At 34.0% G+C, this 23188-nt stretch overlaps 1 protein-coding gene and 1 long non-coding RNA gene across 2 annotated transcripts in view; one reads left to right on the top strand and one right to left on the bottom strand.

The window, feature by feature from the left end:
• The window catches only part of LOC149564611 (selenium-binding protein 2-like), a 38181-nt gene that overhangs the window by 10722 nt on the left and 4271 nt on the right, over window positions 1-23188 (top strand). Inside the window, exon 2 of the mRNA XM_089818160.1 lies at window positions 4248-4437. Within this exon, the coding sequence (XP_089674286.1) occupies window positions 4266-4437 (172 nt within the window). The 5' untranslated portion in view covers window positions 4248-4265. The remainder of the gene's footprint in view (window positions 1-4247; window positions 4438-23188) is intronic.
• Window positions 6449-21202, bottom strand: LOC149564612 (uncharacterized). Its single transcript, XR_016361866.1, has 4 exons — window positions 20828-21202; window positions 19284-19363; window positions 18913-19092; window positions 6449-6987 (listed from the first exon to the last, which is right to left on the bottom strand). It is a non-coding gene; the product is annotated as an uncharacterized LOC149564612 (long non-coding RNA).

Below are 23188 nucleotides of genomic sequence, written 5' to 3'. Positions count from 1 at the left end.
TAAGAATTAAAAATCATCACAGAAAATGAAAAAAAATTACCCCCCATTATTCCTTGGCCTAATATTTTTTTGGAAAATTGCAAATTAATCACAGATCATGATTTTTATTGTCAGTATCCTAGGTTGCATGGGTACACATAACCACATACCCAAGTACTGGGTACAAGCACCCCAGGTATTGGGTACTCAGTGGAGAGCATCATAGCTAAAGACCTTGATTAAGATTTCTGATTTTTGTTTCAGTTTTTTGTGTGTAAAGTTTGTTGGTTATCAAGCTTAATTCAATACATAATAGTTTCAAACTTTGATACAATATTGATTAACAGTACACTTTATCACTGTTCAAGTCAGAAGTTTATCATTTGCAATATGTCATTATTGTATGATTCATGATCTTCTTGTTGATGTTTAAAGTCTACCTTCTCTGTCATGCATCTAAACATTTATCATATATTATTATTGCAAGCATATTGCAAATCTGAAACTGAAAACAATACATTACATTAGCAAACTTTATCACTGTTCTTGTTTTGGAAAACCATTGTCATGACTCATAATTACAGATTTTCTAGAAATATTAAATCATATAGAAAAATAAGTTTGACATACCCAAGTACCCCCGTCCCCTATTTTGAAAAACAGCCGTACCCATATAGGTACCCTAAGTACTCAAGTACCCCCGTCCACATGCAACTTTGTCAATATCTCATTTGACTGATTTATCAAATTGTTACAAAATTTTCAGGAAAAAAATTCAGTTTTGGGGTGAAGTTAAATTGCTATTCATGACTTTTGAAAAGATTGTTGCTTCTGTGATGCAGAATATACCTTCCACTCTGTACAATCCTAACAATCTCCAATGTGATAGTTTTGATACACATAACTATAGCTTGAGCCAAATTTTTGTAGGATATATGCAGTGTAGGTTTTCAGCTAGCTAACATATTTTTTTGTGTCTGTGGAGAGAAGTTCAATTAGCCCTTGAGTAGTATAACAAGGCTCAATGAGCCTTTCACAAAAGCTTCAATATAGACAGCAAAATAGTCCTCTTTGATATGCGGTCACATAGTTTTGGAAAAGTTGACCGGGAGACAATCAATAGTAGTATTTCTTCCATAATTCATGGAAACAGGGGCCACATCAAATTCCTCCTAAGTGAAGAATGTGCAAGATTATGATCTTAATTATGATTGATCATGGTGGGTATTCTCAAGTAGAATCCTGAATTTCCTTCTGGATAGGATTTTCACTAGATAATCAAAGAACAATTATTGAAATTTGATAATACTGGAGAAAAGCTAATTTTGATTAGCTGTTACTCTTATGATCAATACAAAATTGTTTTTTCTAGTCAAGAACTGAAGTCGCTGATTCTTGTTTATGTTTTATGCCTAAAAAATGGAAGAAGAATTTAGAACCCTTGTCAACATACTTTTTGCAGTTTAGTCAGGCTCTAGTCTATGCTCCTCTGCATCTATATAGTTCAATTTCCTTATATTGTGGTCTGCAAGGGCCACAGCCTGCTGTAAGGAAGCACTGTTGGAGGAAGAGGTAAGAGGAGTTCTGGAGTTATGGAGTTGAGGAGTTTATTTATTGATTAACAGTGTCATTTTTCATGCACTGTCAAAGTTTAAAAATAGTTTTAAATTGAAACAAATGTCCTCGCTTCACAATGTGTCTCCATCCTGTCATCTTTAATTTATAACTATTATTTGATGCAGTGAGCAACCATTGAACATAAGATTGTGAGCTTCATACATCAGGCAGAATATACAAAATGGAAACATTATGTCCTTTGTAACCAGATTATAATTTTTTTTGATGATAAGATTCAATTTTATAGTTCAATAGATGCAATTTACATTTCAAAATCATGATGTACCTACCTCAAAAATTTCATCCTTAAATGCCTAGCACAAAACCTATTGACATTTGCCTTAACCATTTTATGCTTTTAAATCAGTAAGCTGGACTGTCTTAAGGCTTTAAACACTTCACTTCATGGACATGTCCAATAATATATTTCTGGTGTCCTTAAAAAAAGGGGTCTGCTGATAACCATATTTTTAGATAGTGTTGTGGTTCACTATCAATATATCACTTTTTTGTAGGATATTGGCGGACTGATGTTGAGACCCTCTGTAGACTGGTGATACAAAGTGGATTAAATGTATTTCTTCCAAATTTTTATGCACTTTTATTGATGACGGGTTCCATTCTAGGGCATTTTACTTGGTTGCTGGAGTAAGATTTCAGATATTGCATAAATCTCTATTGTAGAACAAATTGCTGGAAGCTACTCAAAAGTAACTGTATTGTTCAAACTTCAAAGTGTTAGTACAGACTTAGTGTGTAATGAACAGAACAAAGCTATTAATTCCTGAATAGAGCTAGATAAAATATCATTACATATATAGGAGCTACAAGGATGTGAAGATGGCAGCTCATTCTCTCAGTGTGGAGAGATTCTTCTAAAGAATAAGCTGACAACTCGTTCAGTGAAAAAGCATAACTAAATCTAGGTAAATAAATTACTTAAGATCAATTGTATGTGTAACAAATGTCATAACTTTTAATTACATGTGCAGTTGGAGTCATTAACAACTAGGTTAAATGGTTTTACATATTAGCATCCAGTTTTTTATTATGATGGTTCCCTTGCAGCTTACAGGTTTAAGTGGCTATTCAATATATCAGTAGTGAAAATGGGCATGTGGAATGTGCATATAGCCATTGATTTATCTAAAAGATCAATCCTCTTACTAGTTTTCAATTTCTCTTTTAAGGACTTTTCGGGAGGGTCTATTATAAACCCATTCATAGTGCCTATATTTGAAAAGGATGATAGTTTCATGGGAACTATAGTAGCATCCATTATTTCTTGAAAGAACATGGAATAGAATGACAATGAAAATGGAATGTGATCAAGTTCTTTATATCGATGATGTTCTACTGATTCATTAGAATGAGGAATTCTTTGTAAGTCAAATACACCAAAGAACCATCTAGTGTAGTGGCAGGATTTTGTAAAGATCGAATAGAAGTCTCATGAGCAATGACATCTCTTACATATAATTGTCATGTTTCTATACCATATGCTCACCACTAACCTGTCAATGGCTCACAGGAAAAAACTATTGGCTTGTTTTGGTAGTTTAGTAAACACCAACTTTATTAACTCCAACTGAGCTCATGTGAAGAAATTCTGGGAATAAAATAATTCTAAGGCTATGTTTTCTATGGAGGGTGGCCACCTTATATTTATTTTCAGGTGTTGCTAAGAAAAGTTAAGCCTTCTACAATCAAATGGTCCCATTGATTTTATAGGATCAGCTAATGCTAAAAGGTTCAAGTTAATTTTTCAAAAGCTGGCGGTCCCATGATTTGTTCGAAAACTGCAATATTGCATCCCAAGATCATAAATATAGAAAGGAAAGCATTCCCCCGAAATTCACTTGAAGTTTCTGACAATGCCATGTGGGCAAAATGTTGTTAAACCTGTGAAAGAAATTCTAGTTTCACCTCGAACGCAGCCACTGAAAATTTCGTGCTAAAAGGAAGGGACTTCTATATTCTAGAACAAGATTCCAATTTATCTTGTGTCAATCTTTCTGAATTTTCTCGTCTCATAAAAAATGTAACTCCATAAATACAGATCTTGAACCCTCTTGCATGGGACTGCTTGTTAAGGGAACAACAATTGTTGACAATGCAATTGGATTGTGGCAATTCAACCCCAGTAGTGGAAGGTATAGTCCATTGAATATTGGGTTGGGAAGAAAGATGGATGAGAACTAATCTATCCTTCAAACCTAAAAATTGACTTATAAACCATCTAGATTTAAGCATTACTAGATATCTTGATACCAATTTAGTTTTATTGTTCAAGCACACTATGCTGCTATTCTGTGATTGGTTCTTGATATGTTTTTTTTATATGGCCTGTTTGACTTATTTCCCCACATGTTTATATAGATGTAATGCTTATGTTTATAATAATACCTACTTAACTCATTAGTTGCCTATTCAAAATAGATTTCTTTTTTTGTTATAAGGTTCCTTGTGGTCGTATTTCAAATTTCTCTTTAGGTGGAGACAAATGTCAAATTTTCATTGGTGCTACATGGATTACACTCATTACAGCTCTCTTGGATACTATTATGGCCACTGCTTTCGCTAACTTGCATAAACTTTTTCTGTCTGCATACCGTTTCTTACAGTTTGTGATTCTTCATTTATGTGTGCAGTTTAAAGCAAAGTTGACCATGGCTAGTGCTTTAACAGAAGTCACCTCAACAATTCAATCTCTTTCAACTAAAGTTGGGGAGAAGTTTAAAGTTGGGTGTTGTGTTGGAAGTGGACCTGGATATGCAAGTCCTAAAGATGCAATGAATGGTCCTCGAGAAAGGCTTCTTTATGTCACAGCTGTATATACAGGTACTCTTATTTGATCTTTTAGATCTTACCACCATCTTTTAATAAAGAGGAACTTGATTCAAAAAAAGCATTCTTTGAGAATTCAAATGCAAAGCCTGTGGCTGTAGGAGATATTGCTTGTGAGTTTGTTTGTATAAGTGAAATTCAATTTAGAGCTTCGTGTCATTCTCTTGGTTTTCACTCGTGTGATTCTGAAAAATATGGATCCTTTACAAGATTTGAGCATTTTATTTACATTGTTGGTTTATTGTTCTGTGGTAGCTATCATTTTCAAAGTACACATGTTAGTCTCTGTAGTAGAAAGATACTGTTCAAAATTACTATGTTGCGTGAATATGGATATCGATAAATACACATGTATAGTATTAAATATGGATATGACATGACATGTGCTTAAACGTTACAAAGGAAGAGCATAAAGCATGGTGTTTTGGAACATAAAGTTCTAATGCAGAAGTTTAAATTACAAGCTCAAAGCCAAGTGGCATGTGGGTAAACATAAAATAATTTTCTTTGTTTTGAGAAGCAAGTTCCTTTTCTAAGTGCTTTTCAATGAGCATTTCTTTCTTTTCTCTTTTAAAGTTTATGTTTTTCAAGATGTTGCCTTTTGAAGACCTGGTTGGCTGAATCCATGAATCATGCTCACAGACATACCAAGGCTGGGGGATTGAATATTGTTAATTTAAAAAAAGAAAAAGAAATTGTAATAATGATAATCTGATATGATCATATGTGATATGCAAAAATCAGATATATTTAGTGTGAGTTTTGAAATATTTGACTCTATAGGACACAGTATTAAATGCCATTACTATTAGTATTAGTGATATGAATTTTGGCTTTAATATTTTGATTCAATGGTTTTGATGTTCAAACATAAACCTCTCCGTTCTTGTTTTCAAAGCTCTGTTATGACATTTCTTGGAAATTAATAAATTACATTAAATAAGGTTTGCCATCTCCAAGTACCTCCGTCTCCTATATTTGAAAATTAGCTGAATCTAGTACCAGTACCAATTTCCAAAGTCATAAGTCTCCTTGTCTCCAAGTGATTATGATATATATATATATATTTGAAAATTAGCTATGAATTTTGGCTTTAATATTTTGATTCAATGGTTTTAATGTTCAAACATAAACCTCTCCGTTCTTGTTTTCAAAGCTCCATGTTATGACATTTCTTGGAAATTAATAAATTACATTAAATAAGGTTTGCCATCTCCAAGTACCTCCGTCTCCTATATTTGAAAATTGGCTGAATCTAGTACCAGTACCAATTTCCAAAGTCATAAGTCTCCTTGTCTCCAAGTGATTATGATATATATATATATATATATATATATATATATATATATATATATATATATATATATATGTTTGTAACCTATCCCTTAGTCTTATGCTATAGCCTCTTTTGAGAACATATAGATTGTAGGGAATGGTTGGAGTAATACCTTGCAAGGTTGCTGTATATATATATATATATATATATATATATATATATTTGTAACCTATCCCTTAGTCTTATGCTATAGCCTCTTTTGAGGACATATAGATTGTAGGGAACGGTTGGAGTAATTCCTTGCAAGGTTGGTAAATCCAGAAATAGGCTAAGGTGTGTATTTTTGAAACCCTAAAAGCATAATTCCAACATGGGAATGAATATTTGTTTTGGAAGCCATGAGGGATTCACTTGTAGATTGATATTTTAGGTGACGCGTCAGTGCTTAGTGATGTTGCCGAACCATGGCTCACTAGGAAGGAAAAGTCTTTTGAAATAAGAAATTACACTAAGATCCAAAAGGCTGTCTAGGGTTTCTACTAGCTAATTGGAGAGACAGCTGGTTTGTGGGAAAGAAAAAGGCGGAAATAAATCTGTTATTTCAAAAACTTGTTTGAGTTGATCTTTAGTTATCTCAATATCATGTATGTGATCTCCTATAATAATCAAGTCATCCACATACAATACATTGATAACAACTTTATCATCACTATTTTCTACATATGCATCTAGATCAACTTTACTTCTTTTAAATCCAACATCTAGAAAGTACATATTTATTTTGGAGTACCATGCCCTTGGTGCTTGCTTGAGACCATAGAATGATTTTCTTAAGCTCCACCAAATTTTCTTCACCATATTTAATAAATCCTAGTGGTGGTTGCATGTAAATTTCCAAGTCACCATGCAAAATGCACTTTTTACATCCATTTGAAAATTTTTCCAGCCAACCTTTGCAACCAAACCAACTATTGTACGAATGGAAGTCATCTTATCTACTAGAGAAAAGGTTTTAGTATAGTCTATACCTTCTTTTTGTGAGAAACCTTTAGCCACTAACCTTGCTTTGTATTTTTCAATAGCTCCATCTAATGTGAACTTTGTTCTATAGGTCCACTTGCAACCAACAACGTTTTTTCCTTCTGGAAGTGTTGTTAATTCCCATTTTCTATTCTTTATCAAAGAGTTGTATTCTTCTTGCATAGAAGCTTCCCATTCATCTTTTCCCTTTGCTTCTTCATACACGCTTGGAGTGTCAACCTACATCACTTTAGTCATAAGAGCATAGTTAGTGATGGAACTGTAATTTTTTGAGTATTTTTTTTGTTAAATATGATGGAATATAATAGTGGTTTGCATTTTATAGGCCATATATATATGGAATTGAAAATAAAAGAAAGCGATGCACAAATAATTGGGTTGAAAATCAATATTTCCATTCACAGTCATATCAGAATTGAGCATGAATGTTGCATCCTTTATTACTACTGTACAAATCAGAACACAAGGAAATTAAAGGGTTCCTTGGCTTCACACATATGCACTACCAATTCCTGGAGACTTAAAAGACTTCTCAATACCTTCCCAAATCACAGATTGACATACAAATAGTTTCTAAGCAATGTTGTGGCTGCAGATTATAATTTGGAAAATGAAATGGACAGAAACAGAATTGTTGAACATTCTCCTATCCTAAGCTGAGACAGAAGTACACATTCAGCTCTCTACACAACTATGGGAAAACATCGGAAGTCTAAACATTGGGAACTCAAGGATATATTTCTCCCTTTAGAAAGATGTAATCATGGCAAACACATATCATATATCAAGTGAGCAGAACTCTTTTGGAGAATCATTCATCCAATGTGTGATGAAAGACAAAATGAACAGGTGGAAGATTTGATGGCATAGTCTAAAGAAATGATACAAAATATAGATTCCAATCAACCTCCAAATTCATGAGAAGTATCATGGGACTAATGAAAATACAAGATATATACCTAAGAGACTCTTATTAACCATCACGTATGGATGCAATTCAAAATGAATAACGATGCAAAGGTTTGAATTCAGTTATCAAATACTCTAGACAGAATGGGCTTGTGGAGGTATGGAGCACACAATGATGATGTCTTCACGCCTTATCGATTGCAATTTAAAGCCATAGCTGCGGAGAAATACACTAAAAATGATCTATGGTCGTCACTTGTATATTGTCGTAATTGAGAGGAAATACAGAAGATTTAAATAGTGGCATCTCCAACATACATAGATATTAATCGAAATACATAACCCAAATGGAGACACCATGTACCCATGTCAAACTTGTCAACGCCACCAAATATGCACAACGTGAATAAAGGTATTGGAAGGATCTTTGAAAACAAGTTTTCCAGGTTTCCATTGATCAGTCATGACCATATGGTGATAAATAGCATTCACGTTAAGTTAGGTATTAATGGAGAATACAGACTTAAAGAAATTTTGGTAATTGCGAGATATTCACGATTGCGAAAGAATTCAAGAGTTAATCGATGGCAATTTGAAAACATAATCCGAATTTTAATGTTTAGGAAAGGGGTGTAATTATTGATTATTTTAAGACATATTTACTATTAAAGGAGATGTGATTTACTTTTGAAGAGAGATTACATTTAATTTAAAGGGTCACACTTCTTTAGTTCTCAAGATATAAATAGACCATCATTTATAAGAGAAGAAAACAAGAAATATTCAACATTGACATTAACATTTAGGTAGGAAACTAACTTCTTGCCCTAACTAATTCACCTACCACCTTTAGTTCTGAGATTTACAAAATATACCATCATCTTCATGCAAAAGCACTTGCAGAAGAGGAAGTTACACTTGACAATCTATGAATGGAGGATAGAAAGAACTGAGGAATGAGGAAAGGGATTTCCTAAAGAATTTATGATCTATAAATGTTGATTTTTACATGCTTTTTTTTATCATATTTTTGTCAGTTATCTCCTTGACATGCCCATAGATTGATAAGAGCACTCCACTTCTTTAACAACCTTAATATGTTAGGTGTACAAGGATATGCATAGTTTGACAAAAAGGGATTCTTATCTACCTCATTAACCTCTTATCATGTTATTAACGAGTCTGTTAGCCACATCAGTGGTGGGTAAGTGCACCAAGTTGTGGTGCCAAAAAGAGGACACCCATTTTTTTCTAACTTTCAATAGCGTGTACATGCTATAGCACGTACGCACTTTTTAAAACTCTAAATTATTATAAATGGGTTGCAAACCCACAGCCCATTCATTTTTTCCTCATTTTCCAACTTCCTCTCCTCACAACACGTACACGAATTGAGCAAATTGAAGATTTTTGCCACCCGCATCATCAATATGCCTCCTCCTCATCGAAGTTCAAGATCACGATCACATTGTATGTTGTCTAGCCTTCTTTTTGTATTATTTTATATGTTTTTGTATTGTTTTGTAGGGTTTTTTTCAAATTTTCTTTAAATTTGTTTATTTATTTAGATTGCAATTGAAGAAGAAGAGCAGGAATCTGAAAAGGAGGAAGAGCCAGTGAAGAAGAAGGGCAAGGTAATTATTACCAAGCCACCCAAGGCCTCCACAGCTGTATTCACAAGGAGATCCAAAAGGAAAGGAGAAGGAGATAGTGAAGTTGTGCTTGTTAAGCCTCCTCCCACATTTCAAGAAAGACTCAATCAATTGAGAGTAGGTGCTGTAATCAATAATTTCAAAGCACTCAAGCATGAATCCAGGACTCGAGAAAAACAAAAAGAAGTTGAAGATCTGATCATGGATAAACGAGGAAGATGGAAATTCTCTCCTGATCAGTTTGCTTCACAAATTCCTACAGTATTATTAGACAAAGTCAAGGTTAGCTGGCAATCAGCTAAGCAGATAGCTAAAGGCATATTTGAGCAAACCTTGAGAAAACTGCCACCAAATCTTTCAAATGCAGAGGTTAAGGCAGCTATGAAAAAGAATGAAGAGAAAATGATGATGAGATTTCATACTTGTCTGATTTTGATAAAAGAAATTAAGCATGTGGTCAAGGATGCCACATCTATGTGGGAAAACATCTATCATCTACACAAGCCCAGTGATGATCCCATAGAGATCAAGGATGATGATGATGACGACAGTGATGATGATGAAGAAGATAACACTCCATGTGTCACTTTTGATGTTGAAGATTATTAGGCACTGAAGGATGATGATGAAGAGAAAGAGGAAGAAGCTGAAGAGGAAGATAAGGAAGGAGATGAAGAAAGTGATCCAATGATAATAGCAGCACAAGTCATAGCCTCCCTTCCTCATTCTCCACCTAAGACTGCTACATCATCAGGGTTGGAGATAGCCTCAACAAGTATGATTGCAACCACCTCAGATATATCATCTGCTCAATCATTATTTGCTACCTCACAGCTCCAGGTATTTACAGCTTTCAAGATTATCTTCTTCTGCAATATTTTTAGGTGCCTTGGTTACAAGCCAATATCCTGGACCCATGCACAAAAGATGAGTCTTCATTTTATCCTTCTAGCTATCATAATTTGTGCCATCAAATCTCAAACTTTCTTTTCTGAACATGTTCACCATGGATCTCCCAAAATTGTTAAACTTTTTCTTTAAGGACCTGATGCTCTGATACCAATTGTTAGAAACAATAGTCCACCAATATAACTTGGGGGAGGGGGGTGGGTGAATCAGTTATATGGCAATTTAAACATTTAACCCCTTAAAACAATCTTGACCATTCAAAGTGAACAACCATAAAGAGTTGCACATAAACAATTACACCATATATGTTGACTAGGGAAACCCTTGACCCAAGGGAAAACCTTGGTGGGAATGATGCACACAAAATGATGTATTAATATGAATATTCTCTTTTAGAGGATGGACTCTGTTAGGAGTCTATTACAATAATTAGTACAAAGAGTCCCTATTAGGAGACTTTGAATCCCTATTAGGAGATTCCAACCCTGTTAGGAGTTGTGGAAGGCAGCTAAACCCACTGTCCAAACAACTTTAGGATGAAGAGGATTTGATATGATCATGGTGGATGTTTTGGGTTGTTAACTACTTTAGGATCATTTTCCAAAGCTTTCTATAGTTATTTGTTGTTAGCCCAAGTATGTTTACTATTCTGTATCAGTAGCATAGATTCTATTGTGATTTGTTTTCTGGATTTGATTGTGTGAACAGTTTTTTTTACATCAACATTTCGGATCACACTTCATGATCCATCATCAGGATGCATGCAAGTGAAGAGAAGGAGAAAGGATCACACAATCATCAGGATCCTTTCTCCTTCTCTTCTCTTGCATGCATCCTGATGATGGATCACGAAGTGTGATCCGAAATGTTGATGTAAAAAAAACTGTTCACACAATCAAATCCAGAAAACAAATCACAATAGAATCTATGCTACTGATACAGAATAGTAAACATACTTGGGCTAACAACAAATAACTATAGAAAGCTTTGGAAAATGATCCTAAAGTAGTTAACAACCCAGGATCCTTTCTCCTTCTCTTCTCTTGCATGCATCCTGATGATGGATCATGGAGTGTGATCCGAAACGTTGATGTAAAAAAATTGTTGACACAATCAAATCTAGAAAACAAATCACAACATTGATGGATTGTGGAAATCTGATAGCTCTAGCATAGATTCTTTTCATGCATTTTGTTTTCCTGTAGCATAGGTGTTAAGACTCTTAAAGGAACTTAGTGCACATATTGTGCTGACCCATTTCAACGGCCACGTCCTTGGGTTGACAATTCAAGTGTATTTCATGATGGAATAGATAGTCTTTAGAATAGATATAGTATCCTTGAAAGGGACAATGGTGTGATTATCTTCATCTATTATGAAACCCATACACCCTCCAAAACATCTTAGATACTTCATTCTCAGCTAACATAGCTCTTGCAGCTTTTGTTACTGATCTGTTTCTTCTCTTTGCTATGCCATTATGTTCAGAGGTCGTCAACTCAACTCTTCCTTCTACTCTAGGATCAAATCTTTGTTCTCCAATCTGATTCCCATTTTGCAAATCATTGTTAATGATAACTTCCACATTTTTATGGTTAGCCTTTGGATCAACAAAAGTTACCAAAGCTATTGTTGAGATATGATTGAAAAGAGAGATTGTTAAGAGGGAGAAGACTGCGTTTCAATCATTATTTTGTCACTGATGTCAAACTTGCTATTTGTTGGTAAGACAACTGTTTATAAGATTCAAGTACTATCACTTAGTTGATTAATGAAGAGGTTGTTCACTAGTTCTCTTCAAGCGACTTGGCTCTGATGCCAATCTTGGAATACTTTAGAATAACTGAGAGGGGGGTGAATCAGTTATCCAAGGTCCATATGTATAAATAAAACTTTTCATAGCTTAGTAAACCCATAAAACATTCATACTCATACATGCATCCATAATATTATGCAATCACTTAAAACTTGCAAGTTACTATCAAATAAACTTGTAAAGCATGAAACATAACAAATTCATCAACACACTTGACAAAAATGATTTAAGTGGAAACCCAATTCAGAAAAAACCACTAGTAACATGCTACTCCTTTTTCACTCTTATGAAGTGATGCCTTGTGAAATGCCAACCCTATTAAAGGTTACAATACACACTGTTAAATGTGACCTTGTTAAAGGATTTCAATCACCCTATTAGTAGTGAGCCGTGTTAGAGGACTTTAAGCCATTCATTTGGAATGCCACCCAATTAAAGGATTTAAAAATGATTGTTAGGTCAACCTTAATCCAAAGGATTTACCCTAGATTGATACAATTGTAAGAGAGTAACAGTAGAGCTTTAATCTGATACAACTTATAACTTCTCTTGTAGATTACAGATCTCTGTCCAGTCCTCAATTCTCCTTGGCCTTAATATTTTGTAGCTCTGATAGCTTGTTCACCCTTCAAGCATTCATCTCCTTAAGCCTTCTTTCTTAACATGCCATAGAAGACTCTTCTCTTAGGTCAGTTGATAAAGAAAAACCATTGACTCTTTGTCTCCCTTAGGTTCTTGCACATGACAACTTTGCTTCATGACCAGACATTCCTGTAAATAGGAAATTAAGATATTTTCCTGCTCATTTTCCATCATCAAAATTTAGGGTTTGAATGGATTAGGTAGGATACAATGTATCTACCCCATATCTCATATCTCTTCTAGAAACTTCTCCTAGAATCCACTTTGAATTTTCCTTAAAATAGTTTACCTCAAATTCTGTGCCACCAACTCATCAATCTTATCTTTCACCTGGTTCACAAAATCTAAGAAAACAAACTTGTTGGCTCAAATTCTTTGAATATTTGATCTTTTAAATAATGCAACATCTCGACATTATCAACCTTCTGATGCTCAGCACATACTGCATTGCTCGACATCCACTATGAAATTACTAGACACCTACTAAAGTTTATTGGTGCTCGACATCAACTAAACTTTACTCGACATCAACTGTTTTGCTTGGCATATACTAGAATGAACTTTTACTCGTTTTCAACTAAATCTTTGCTTGGCTTGCTTTATCTTTGCTTGGCTTGCTTTATCTTTTCTCGGAACCTACTATCCACTCAGTCAAGCTTGGCAAACAAACTTTGTGTAACTTGTTCTTCTAAGTTTTCTAAATGTAACTAGCCTTTGTAACCTTAAGTAGATTATCAATATATCATGTCATCACTATCTTAATAGATCTTTGTACTTCATTACATAATCATAACTCAATCTTCCTTCTAGGTGCTATTGTTGTCTCTTATTAATCAAATCCTCTTCATCAATCAACTAAGTGATAGTACTTGAATCCTATAAGAAATTGTCTTACCAGCAAAGAGCAGGTTTGACATTAATGACAAAACAATGATTGAAACACATAGTCTTCTTTGAGAATCTCCTTTCAATAATTTGTCTCAACAATGATCTTTTCAATTGGATCTCAACAATCTATACCTTATTTTTGTGAGTAACGTTTGCATACCAGTCTAGCTTTGTTCCTCACAACTTCACCTTGGTAGACTGATTTCTTGAAGGGTGTCCAAGTAGATCAAGATTAGTAATAACAATGAAAGGCTTATTAGTGAAGTGAACCAATATAAGGACTAAATGGAGATCTTAACTAGAAAAAGTGAGTTGTAATCACAAAGATCAAAACTTACTATTTTCTTTCTTATCATCGTAGGCAATTTGTATTGAAATCCTTTTAATAGAGGTTGACCTAACAGTCTTTTGAAGACTTAACAGTCAATGTAAATCCTTTAACTAAGTGACATTCTAAATAGAATGATTAAAGTCCTCTTACAAGGCCACACCAAATAGGGTGATTAAATCATTTAACCAAGTCACATTTAATAGTGTGTATTGTAAACCTTTAATAACGTTGGCTCCTAAAAAAGGTCACTTTAAAAGAGGGAAAAAGATTGACATGTTTCTAGTGGTTTTTCCCAAATTGAGTTTCTATGTAAAATCCTTGTGTCAAACTGTGATGAATGTCTTATGAATGTTTTACATGTGATAATGTTTTTCATTATGCAATACAAGTAAATTTTATGACATTTTTATAGTACAAACCGAGCAACAGCAAGTTAAGTAGGATCAATAGAACATTGATGTGTTTAATGTTTTATAGTTTAAGTGGTACATATACAACTTGAGTAACTGATTCACCACCACCCTCCCTCTATTATTCTAAACATTTTTAACAAGAATATTTTTCACCATTTGTGGGTATACCACATTGGGCCAAGCATTTGCATCTTACATGTTCCCCTTTCTGCAAAGGCCTGGATAATTAATGGTTCTAGCTGCTAGTAAGTACACCATATATGATGTCATGTAGAAATGAGGATCAGTTTTTACAGTGTCTAATAGTCAGTCAATTTTTTTTTAAAATATGATGGAATATAATAGTGGTTTGCATTTTATAGGCCATATATATATGGAATTGAAAATAAAAGAAAGCAATGCACAAATAATTGGGTTGAAAATCAATATTTCCATTCACAGTCATATCAGAATTGAGCATGAATGTTACATCCTTTATTACTACTGTACAAATCAGAACACAAGGAAATTAAAGGGTTCCTTGGCTTCACACATATGCACTACCAATTCCTGGAGACTTAAAGACTTCTCAATACCTTCCCAAATCACTGATTGACATACAAATAGTTTCTAAGCAATGTTGTGGCTGCAGATTATAATCTGGAAAATGAAATGGACAGAAACAGAATTGTTGACCATTCTCCTATCCTAAGCTGAGACAGAAGTACACATTCAACTCTCTGCACAACTATGGAAAAACATCGAAAGTCTAAACATTTGGAACCCAAGGATATATTGCTCCCTTTAGAAAGATGTAATCATGGCAAACACATATCATATATCAAGTGAGCAGAACTCTTTTGGAGAATCATTCATCCAATGTCTAATGAAAGACAAAATGAACAGGTGGAAGATTTGATGGCATAGTTTGAAGAAATGGTACGAAATATAGATTCCAGTCAACCTCCAAATTCATGAGAAGTATCATGGGACTAATGAAAATACAAGATATATACCTAAGAGACTCTTATTAACCATCACGTATGGATGCAGTTCAAAATGAATAACGATGCAAAGGTTTGAATTCAGTTATCAAATACTCTAGACAGAATGGGCTTGTGGAGGTATGGAGCGCACAATGATGATGTCTTCACACCTTATCAATTGCAATTTAAAGCCATAGGTGTGGAGAAATACACTAAAAATGATCTTTGGTCATCACTTGTATATTGTCGTAATTGAGAGGAAATACGGAAAATTCAAATAGTGGCATCTCCAACATACATAGATATTAATCCGAATACATAACCTAGATGGAGACACCATGTACCCATGTCAAACTTGTCAACGCCACCAAATATGCACAAAGCAAATAAAGGTATTCGAAGGATCTTTGAAAATGAGTTTTCTAGGTTTCCATTGATCAGTCATGACCATATGGTGATAAATAGCATTCACGTTAAGTTAGGCATTAATGGAGAATACAGACTTAAAGAAATTTTGGTAATTGCGAGATATTCAGGATTGCAAAAGAATTTAGGAGTTAATCGATGGCAATTTGAAAACATAAGTCGAATTTCAATGTTTAGGAAAGGGGTGTAATTATTGATTATTTTAAGACATATTTACTATTAAAGGAGATGTGATTTACTTTTGAAGAGAGATCACATTTAATTTAAAGGATCACACTTCTTTAGTTCTCAAGATATAAATAGACCATCATTTATAAGAGAAGAAAACAAGAAATATTCGACATTGACATATTCTCAACAAGAAGCATTTTATATTTATTTGTATGAAGGAATAAGGGCTTAAATATGACTTGTAATATAAATTCAATTATTTTATTTTAATGATAAAATAAAGTCTTTCTTTTGTTTATTTTTAAATGCCATGGAGATTTAGACTACAAATGAATTGTCCTTTGTAATTATTTTTTGGAATTTTGTATACAATTTAAATGTCAAATAAGTGGACATGGTCATTTAGCATCTTAGGCTTGATCATCATGGATTTTGTGAAATATTTAATTGATTCCATATTTGTGTCCTGTTTGTCTCTCTACTAGAGTTAAAGTTCAATCTAGACCAATTTAAAATTGCATATATATTTGCTCTGTCGCATCTTGATTATTTAATTGTTGAAAGTATAAGTACATGGAACATTGTAAAGTTGTATGTAAAAATTCACTAAAGTTGACTCTATTGCCCGGATGAGTAGAGGCACTAGTCTTTCTATTATTGAAGTCAGAAAATCTATATATTCCTTCTACAAGTATTAGATCCATTATTAAAACCTTATACAATTCATTCAATTCAAACACTCAGCATTTAGTTTCATTTTAATCGAGTTCAAAGACCTTGCCAACGGAGAACTCCAAAGCTTAAATTCTCTTTAGAAAAGCTTGAACCAAGTGATCAGGTTTGAGGAGAAGGTCTAGCTGCCTAGGTGTAGCGGAGCCTGAAGTGTAGGGGAATCGAGAAGTATTCCTATTCGTTGGCCAAAACTAATTGCGGAATTCTATCGGAGAAGTGGCAGGCTCTTGGATTTCCAATCTGCGGTTTTGGGAATCAACAATTAACAAATATATTTCTAGGACCTTCTTGATAAATTTCTTGGACGCTTCTAAATTTCCTTGGATTTTCATTATCACTTTCGTTTGATTCTTTGACTTGAGTCTCTTCTCTTGTAGTAGTTTGCACACCTTGACTTTGAACATTGATAGAAGTAGACTTTCTTCGTCAATCAAAATTGGAAAGAAAGATAATGTTGGGGAGTTATCATTCTTAACATCTTCATCAAACCATACATTTCTTTTAATGAAGATTTCATTAGTTTTAGGATTGTATAACCTATATCATTTTAATTCTTCACTATATCCAACCATTATGCACTTTTCACTCTTCCTTTCAAGTTTGCTCATTCTTTCATCAGGAATGTGAGCATATGCATTACAATAAAAAATTCTAAAATGAGATATTGTACGCTTTCTTCCACTCCATACCTCTTCTGGTGTTATGTTCAAAATTATCTTAATAGGTGTTCTATTCAAGATATATACAGTAGTATGATCTGCTTCAGCCCAAAATTTAGCTTCTAGATTTCTAAAATGAAGCATACACCTAGTCATTTTTATTATAGTTCTATTTTTTCTTTTAGCAACCCCATTTTGTTGGGGTGAATAAGAGACAGTTGATTCCTTCTTTATACCATGTTCTTTACAGAACTCTAAAAAGGCCTTATTCATATATTCAATCCCTCTATCACTTCTTATTATCTTTAAACATTTTCCACTTTGTTTTTCAGTCAAAACTTTGAACTCCTTAAACTTTTGAAACACTTAATATTTTTTTTGTAGAAAATACTCTCAAATTCTTCTACTATAATCATCTATAAAAGTGAAAGCATACCTTGAACCTCCAATTGAAGGTGTTTTAAAAAGACCCATTACATCACTATGTACTAGATGTAGAGGACTTTTTGCTATCCATGATTTACCTTGTGGGAAACTTTTCCACATGTTGTTTTCCCATTGCACATCCTTCACATGCCTTTGGATTTGATGATATCTTTGGAATCCCATACACCATTTGTAATCTCTCCATAAGCTTGAGACTTTGTAAATTGACATGCCCCAAACGCTTGTGCCATAACCTACTCATATCATCATATTGGGCAATAGCACACATGTTTGTCTCCACATTTAGAAGTAAACTCTTGAAACTTATATAATCCATTCTCCATTTTACCAATTCCAATAACTCTATAATTATCATTGACATCTTTGATCAAGAACTTATCATTGTAGAATTCTATTTTATATCCTTGAGTGAGATACTGAAAGTAGATTTGTTTTTAATTCAGGGACTAACTTCACATTTTTGAACAAATCAACCTTGACATAACCAGTCCCTTTAACTTCTTAAGCACTATTATCTCCCAAATATATTTTCTCTATAGTATTTTCACTTATTGATTCAAATTGTTCCTTATTGTGCGACATGTTGTGTAGCACCAGAATCAATAACCCAATCATATTTGAAAGTATTGTTTTCTTTAAGTGCAACACAAAATACATTTCTTTTAAATCACCAAATTTTGGAAAATTATTTACCTTATTTTCTATATCTCTTTTCTTCTTGAAACATCATTTTCCTTATGACCCATCTTGCCACAATAATTACATTTTCGTTTACTTCTATTATAATCTATAGGAGAAACACTTTTATTTTTTATACTTCCAATTTCTTTCTTTAGATTGATTATCTTGTGACTTCTTATATTATTGTTTTCCTTTATTACAAATGCTTGAGATTCACCATCATATGACTCTTTTTCTTTAACTTGTCTTTTCTCTTCTTGGACTAACTTAGCACACAATTCTTCGGACTTGATACTTTTTAACTAATCTGCTATATCTAATCTCCTTATAAATGATTGATAAGATCACGAAAGACTGTGTAGTATAATTTGCACAAAATCTCTATCTATATCTTTTCCAAGAGAAGCAAGCTCATTTTTTTTTCCTTTAATTCACTTAAATGTGGGACTATCTCTTGTGAGCTTGATAATTTCATATTATGTAACTCAATAGTGAGAGATAAAATCCATACATCACCTGAATTTTGATATTGATCCTTCAAAATTTCTCCTACTTTGACTCCGCTTCTCTCATTACGAACTTTTGGAAAACCTCCTCTGAAAGTGTAAGCTCGATTAGTGTTGCTTCTTTCTTGTCCCTTCTATCCCAATATTTTTTGGATTTGCAGAGCTTTGCTCACTACCGGTCACAACTTCATAACAATTTTGAAGAGTTAGAGTGATTTCAATATGACATACCCAATCATAATAATTTTTCCCATTTAATTTAACTGTAGGCAAAGTAACACCAAGAAATTCCATTGTAAAATTCTCTCCTTTTTGGATGAGAATGAAAGAGATTAAAAAAAATTTAATGCCCAAATTGAAACTGAAAATTTCTCACCAATTTCTTCAATAGAAACTCTCTTTACAGCAGTCTTCTTTTGCCCCAAAATAAATTGCTGCTCACTTGTAGATTACAGCCTGCAAGAGTAAGGATTCATGCCAAAGAAAGCATATTTTCACAGCCCAAAAAACTGAAACAGCTCTGATACCATGATGAACTTTTATAACAGCAGCACAAAGAGAAAAAACAGAGTAAAAAGAGAGCAGCAAAAATAAGATTGACGATATCAAAGATGCACACTTTATTAACAAAGCACTATAATTTTTGTTCGTACATTTACAGCTGAGAGGATTGCTCTATTTATAGAGCTTATAGAGATTTCTAGATATCTCTTGAGAAGCACAAGAAGGAAGTATTCTAGAGAGTTCTCTGTATTTTTTAATTTACATATTCCTCAAGAAAAGAAGCTTCATGAGGTAAGTGGAATGTTCTGGTGCATGCATTCCTACTACCAATTAAATAAACATTATTCCAACAATAAGAAATGTAAGGGAGATAAACGAAAACTACAATGGCAACTAGAGTTTTTGAGTTCATTCAATTCAAAAGAAAGTAATCAAGAGATTGGAATTTCATGTGCCTGGACTTGCTGACTGAGAGACTGCAAGGTCTGTATTAGCTCTTCCCCACAAGAAGCTCTGGAAGTATCATTCCCAGCTGAGTCCCAAGCTGCCCAAGGTGCGAACCTTTGTTTTTCTTAGGTCCACGATAGTGTTCATCAACGTAGAATGCAAAACTAGTAACTTAGAAAGAAGAGCCACTGTGCAAAACTGTTTTCTCATCCTCATTATATCAACAGGAGGTGCTTCCCTAACTGACAATTAGTGGGCACGCTATTTCTGCCAAGGTGCTTCAAGAATGTATCTGCATGGTATAGATCAGTTCTCCTAAAGTTTTAAAATCAGATTCCCTTTCTCTCGATCAATTCCCCTACCTTCATGATTCCCAAAAAAATTTCAATGTATGGAGCCAAGCTTTCTTGACATCTTGCCCATAAACCAAAGAATTTAATCAATGGGATTATCCAAAGGTGGCGGGTTAGACACAATTGAAAAAGACTTAATTGAGTGATAATTTTTTTCTGGCAATTCAATTTCTCATCAATATTACCTAGTGCCCCACTATGTATTACACTGTAATGTTCTTCATTAAAGTATTTGGGATGAGAATTATATTATAAAAGTTTTGGGTGTTTTAGTGCTAGCAAGTGGCAATATAAAACATATATGCTCATATAGTCAAAATATACACACAGTGTATATTTATTATTTATATATGTGTGGGTAATTCTACTGTGGGTTCAACCATTAACAACACACATGTAAATACAAGTGTAAACTGCGAGTGCAGAAACATACATATTTTAAATCAACACTTGTTAATTTCACTTTAGGATAATCCTAATAATGTCATTAGGAACATCTACAAGCTAGACAGGGTCGAAGTATCCTGGAGGGTGCAAATTGGGGGTATCGATTTGACTTCAGGGTCATGTCTATTAATCATTGGTAAAGATGAACATATCCATTCCACATTCTTACTAGAAATATGATCTGACAAGGTGACCAAACATCTCCTGTGGTACTCATCTTTTCTCCGCAATACCAGTCCGTCTAGGTGCCATTACCAAGTCTTTTCCCTCGTTCCCAATGATACATTCCCCCACTCCTTTCCTTTGGGTCCGCTTCAATCCTGCACCCGCTTGCCACAATAGTAGTCAGTCTGTTATCATATCATGATAAATTAATAAAAATGCAATTATAATTAAATTTACCCAATACCCAACTTGATTAATCATAATGACATTTTAAAATCAAATAAAGCTCATTCTTTTTTATGGGGAAATAAATTAAGTTCATTCTTAACCATCATTACAAATAATAATATTTCAAAATCATAAATTTATTCATGCAGAATCCTTTTAGGGCATAATTAATAAAACTGGAAACCACCTAGAGCACAATCTGCAAAAACCACGGTTTGGTCTCATTAAAACCATTTAGGGCACATTTGTAATTCCACTGTTTAATGTTAAACGAGGACCACTCAGGGCACAGTGTTTTAAACCACTATTTAATGTAGAGCATCTCGGAGGGGTGTGACAACAAAGGCTACTGGTATTTGTAAAATATCTGAGAAAATAACACATTTCTAGAGCTCATCAAGTAGGCGGACAGGGCATATGTCATACACTGTAGCCAAACAACAGAGCATACAAGTCTTTTTTTTCTAAAATAGAACAGCCTAATAGATGACTAACAGAGAGAGGTCAATTAATGCCTTGGATATGTATGGGACTTGCTATTGATTGTTTGCTGGATTACTACAGGAATTGGTCCATACGCTTGTTTTTGTTGCATCTCATGATATTTGGTATGCACTTGAGTTCAAACTTACGACAGTTGGGATCTACTAGTAATGAATGTCAGTTCCACAAAAGACAGAAAAATGTGATGGAGACGTCATAAGAATGCTTGCACAAACTCAAATCATTAGCATTGATCAAAATACATCCAACAGCCTGCCTCAAAAAATTGCTCTTAGGAAGTTTCAGCCCACCTAAGGATCCTTCAGCCAACGACAAAAGGCTGGTGGTCAACTTGAAAAATTTATGTGGATATCCTACCTTTCTATAGAAATGAATCCTTAAACCAGTAGCAAACCAGCTTAGGGCTAAATTGGCCAACAATTGATTGAGAGTGCATGAGCTCACCACGTATCTTTTCTGATCACATTATCTGTTACAAGGTTTCTTAGAAATCAAAACAAAGATCGGAAATTTAGCAAGCCACTTCCAGAATATTCAGATAATAACATATGAATTGAATAATAGATGACATGGAATAGAGACCTCGTCCTTATATATAGGCTTTGACTATGTAGAGATCTACCTCTCATCTTAATAAAGAGGAATTAGTGTATCATCCAATATTTATATTAGGGTTAACCATGCCACACATGATTAACATATGAGATGTAGTAATAGTAAATACATAATTAATAGTTAGGAATGTATGCTATTAGGATCATAACATTACCATGTTCGCTTCCTGGAGACTGAATGGTTGAAAGAAAGGGGACCCAACATAGGATGGCTAACCTGATTTACCTATCAACCAGTTTTGGTGCACCAAAATGTCTTAGTCTTCTTCCACCCCCATGAGCATGCATTGACTATTGGATGAGAACTGCATTGAATGGCTTGGCTATTCTAGAGATCTCTTAAGTTTTGACAACTTAATGAGAATGTGGGAGATTGATGTGCCTTTGTTGACTTCATTGCTTGTTGAGCTCAATGCTCCAGTAAAAAGGAGAAGGGTCTGTTGCAGAATGACATGAGAATCTTGTGACAATTTGTGCAATAGCCTTTTGACCATGCCACTGAAATCTCCTGAGAGTGCATTACCTGTGGGATTAAAAGATGAACAAATGATTGCTACTCACAAAAACTGAATGTATGTGCTGACAACCTTTGGTAATGTGCAAGCTGATGAAAAGGGCCTATCAACTTTACCAACATCTGACATCAAAATTGAATGAATGAACTGATGTTTGAAAATCAAATCTTGAAAGCAACCAAAGGTCAAACACATGAATTAACACAAACAGAGAACCTGGCCAAGTTAAAATAATATGTCCACCATAAACAAAAGAATGTGACCTTGCAACAAAATTGAGAAAGAAGACTCTATAGTTTCATGCACCCATATTGTTATCGTATCTTAAATAAATGTTTCTCCTGCTTAAGTATATAAAATACATACAGATTTCAATTCCAATTATATCAAAACCACTTAGATTCTTTGTACTGACACATGATTGTCCTGCTATATCATTCTCCATTTAGCTCTGTAATGGATTTCCTCTTTCCAGATTCATTATTGTCAAGCACTGTAATCTGC

This window comes from Cupressus sempervirens, chromosome 3 (assembly GCF_028749045.1).
Source record: "Cupressus sempervirens isolate cs-2001-9-10 chromosome 3, ASM2874904v1, whole genome shotgun sequence".
Lineage (NCBI taxonomy): Eukaryota > Viridiplantae > Streptophyta > Pinopsida > Cupressales > Cupressaceae > Cupressus > Cupressus sempervirens.
This window is presented reverse-complemented; position numbering and strand designations above follow the sequence as displayed.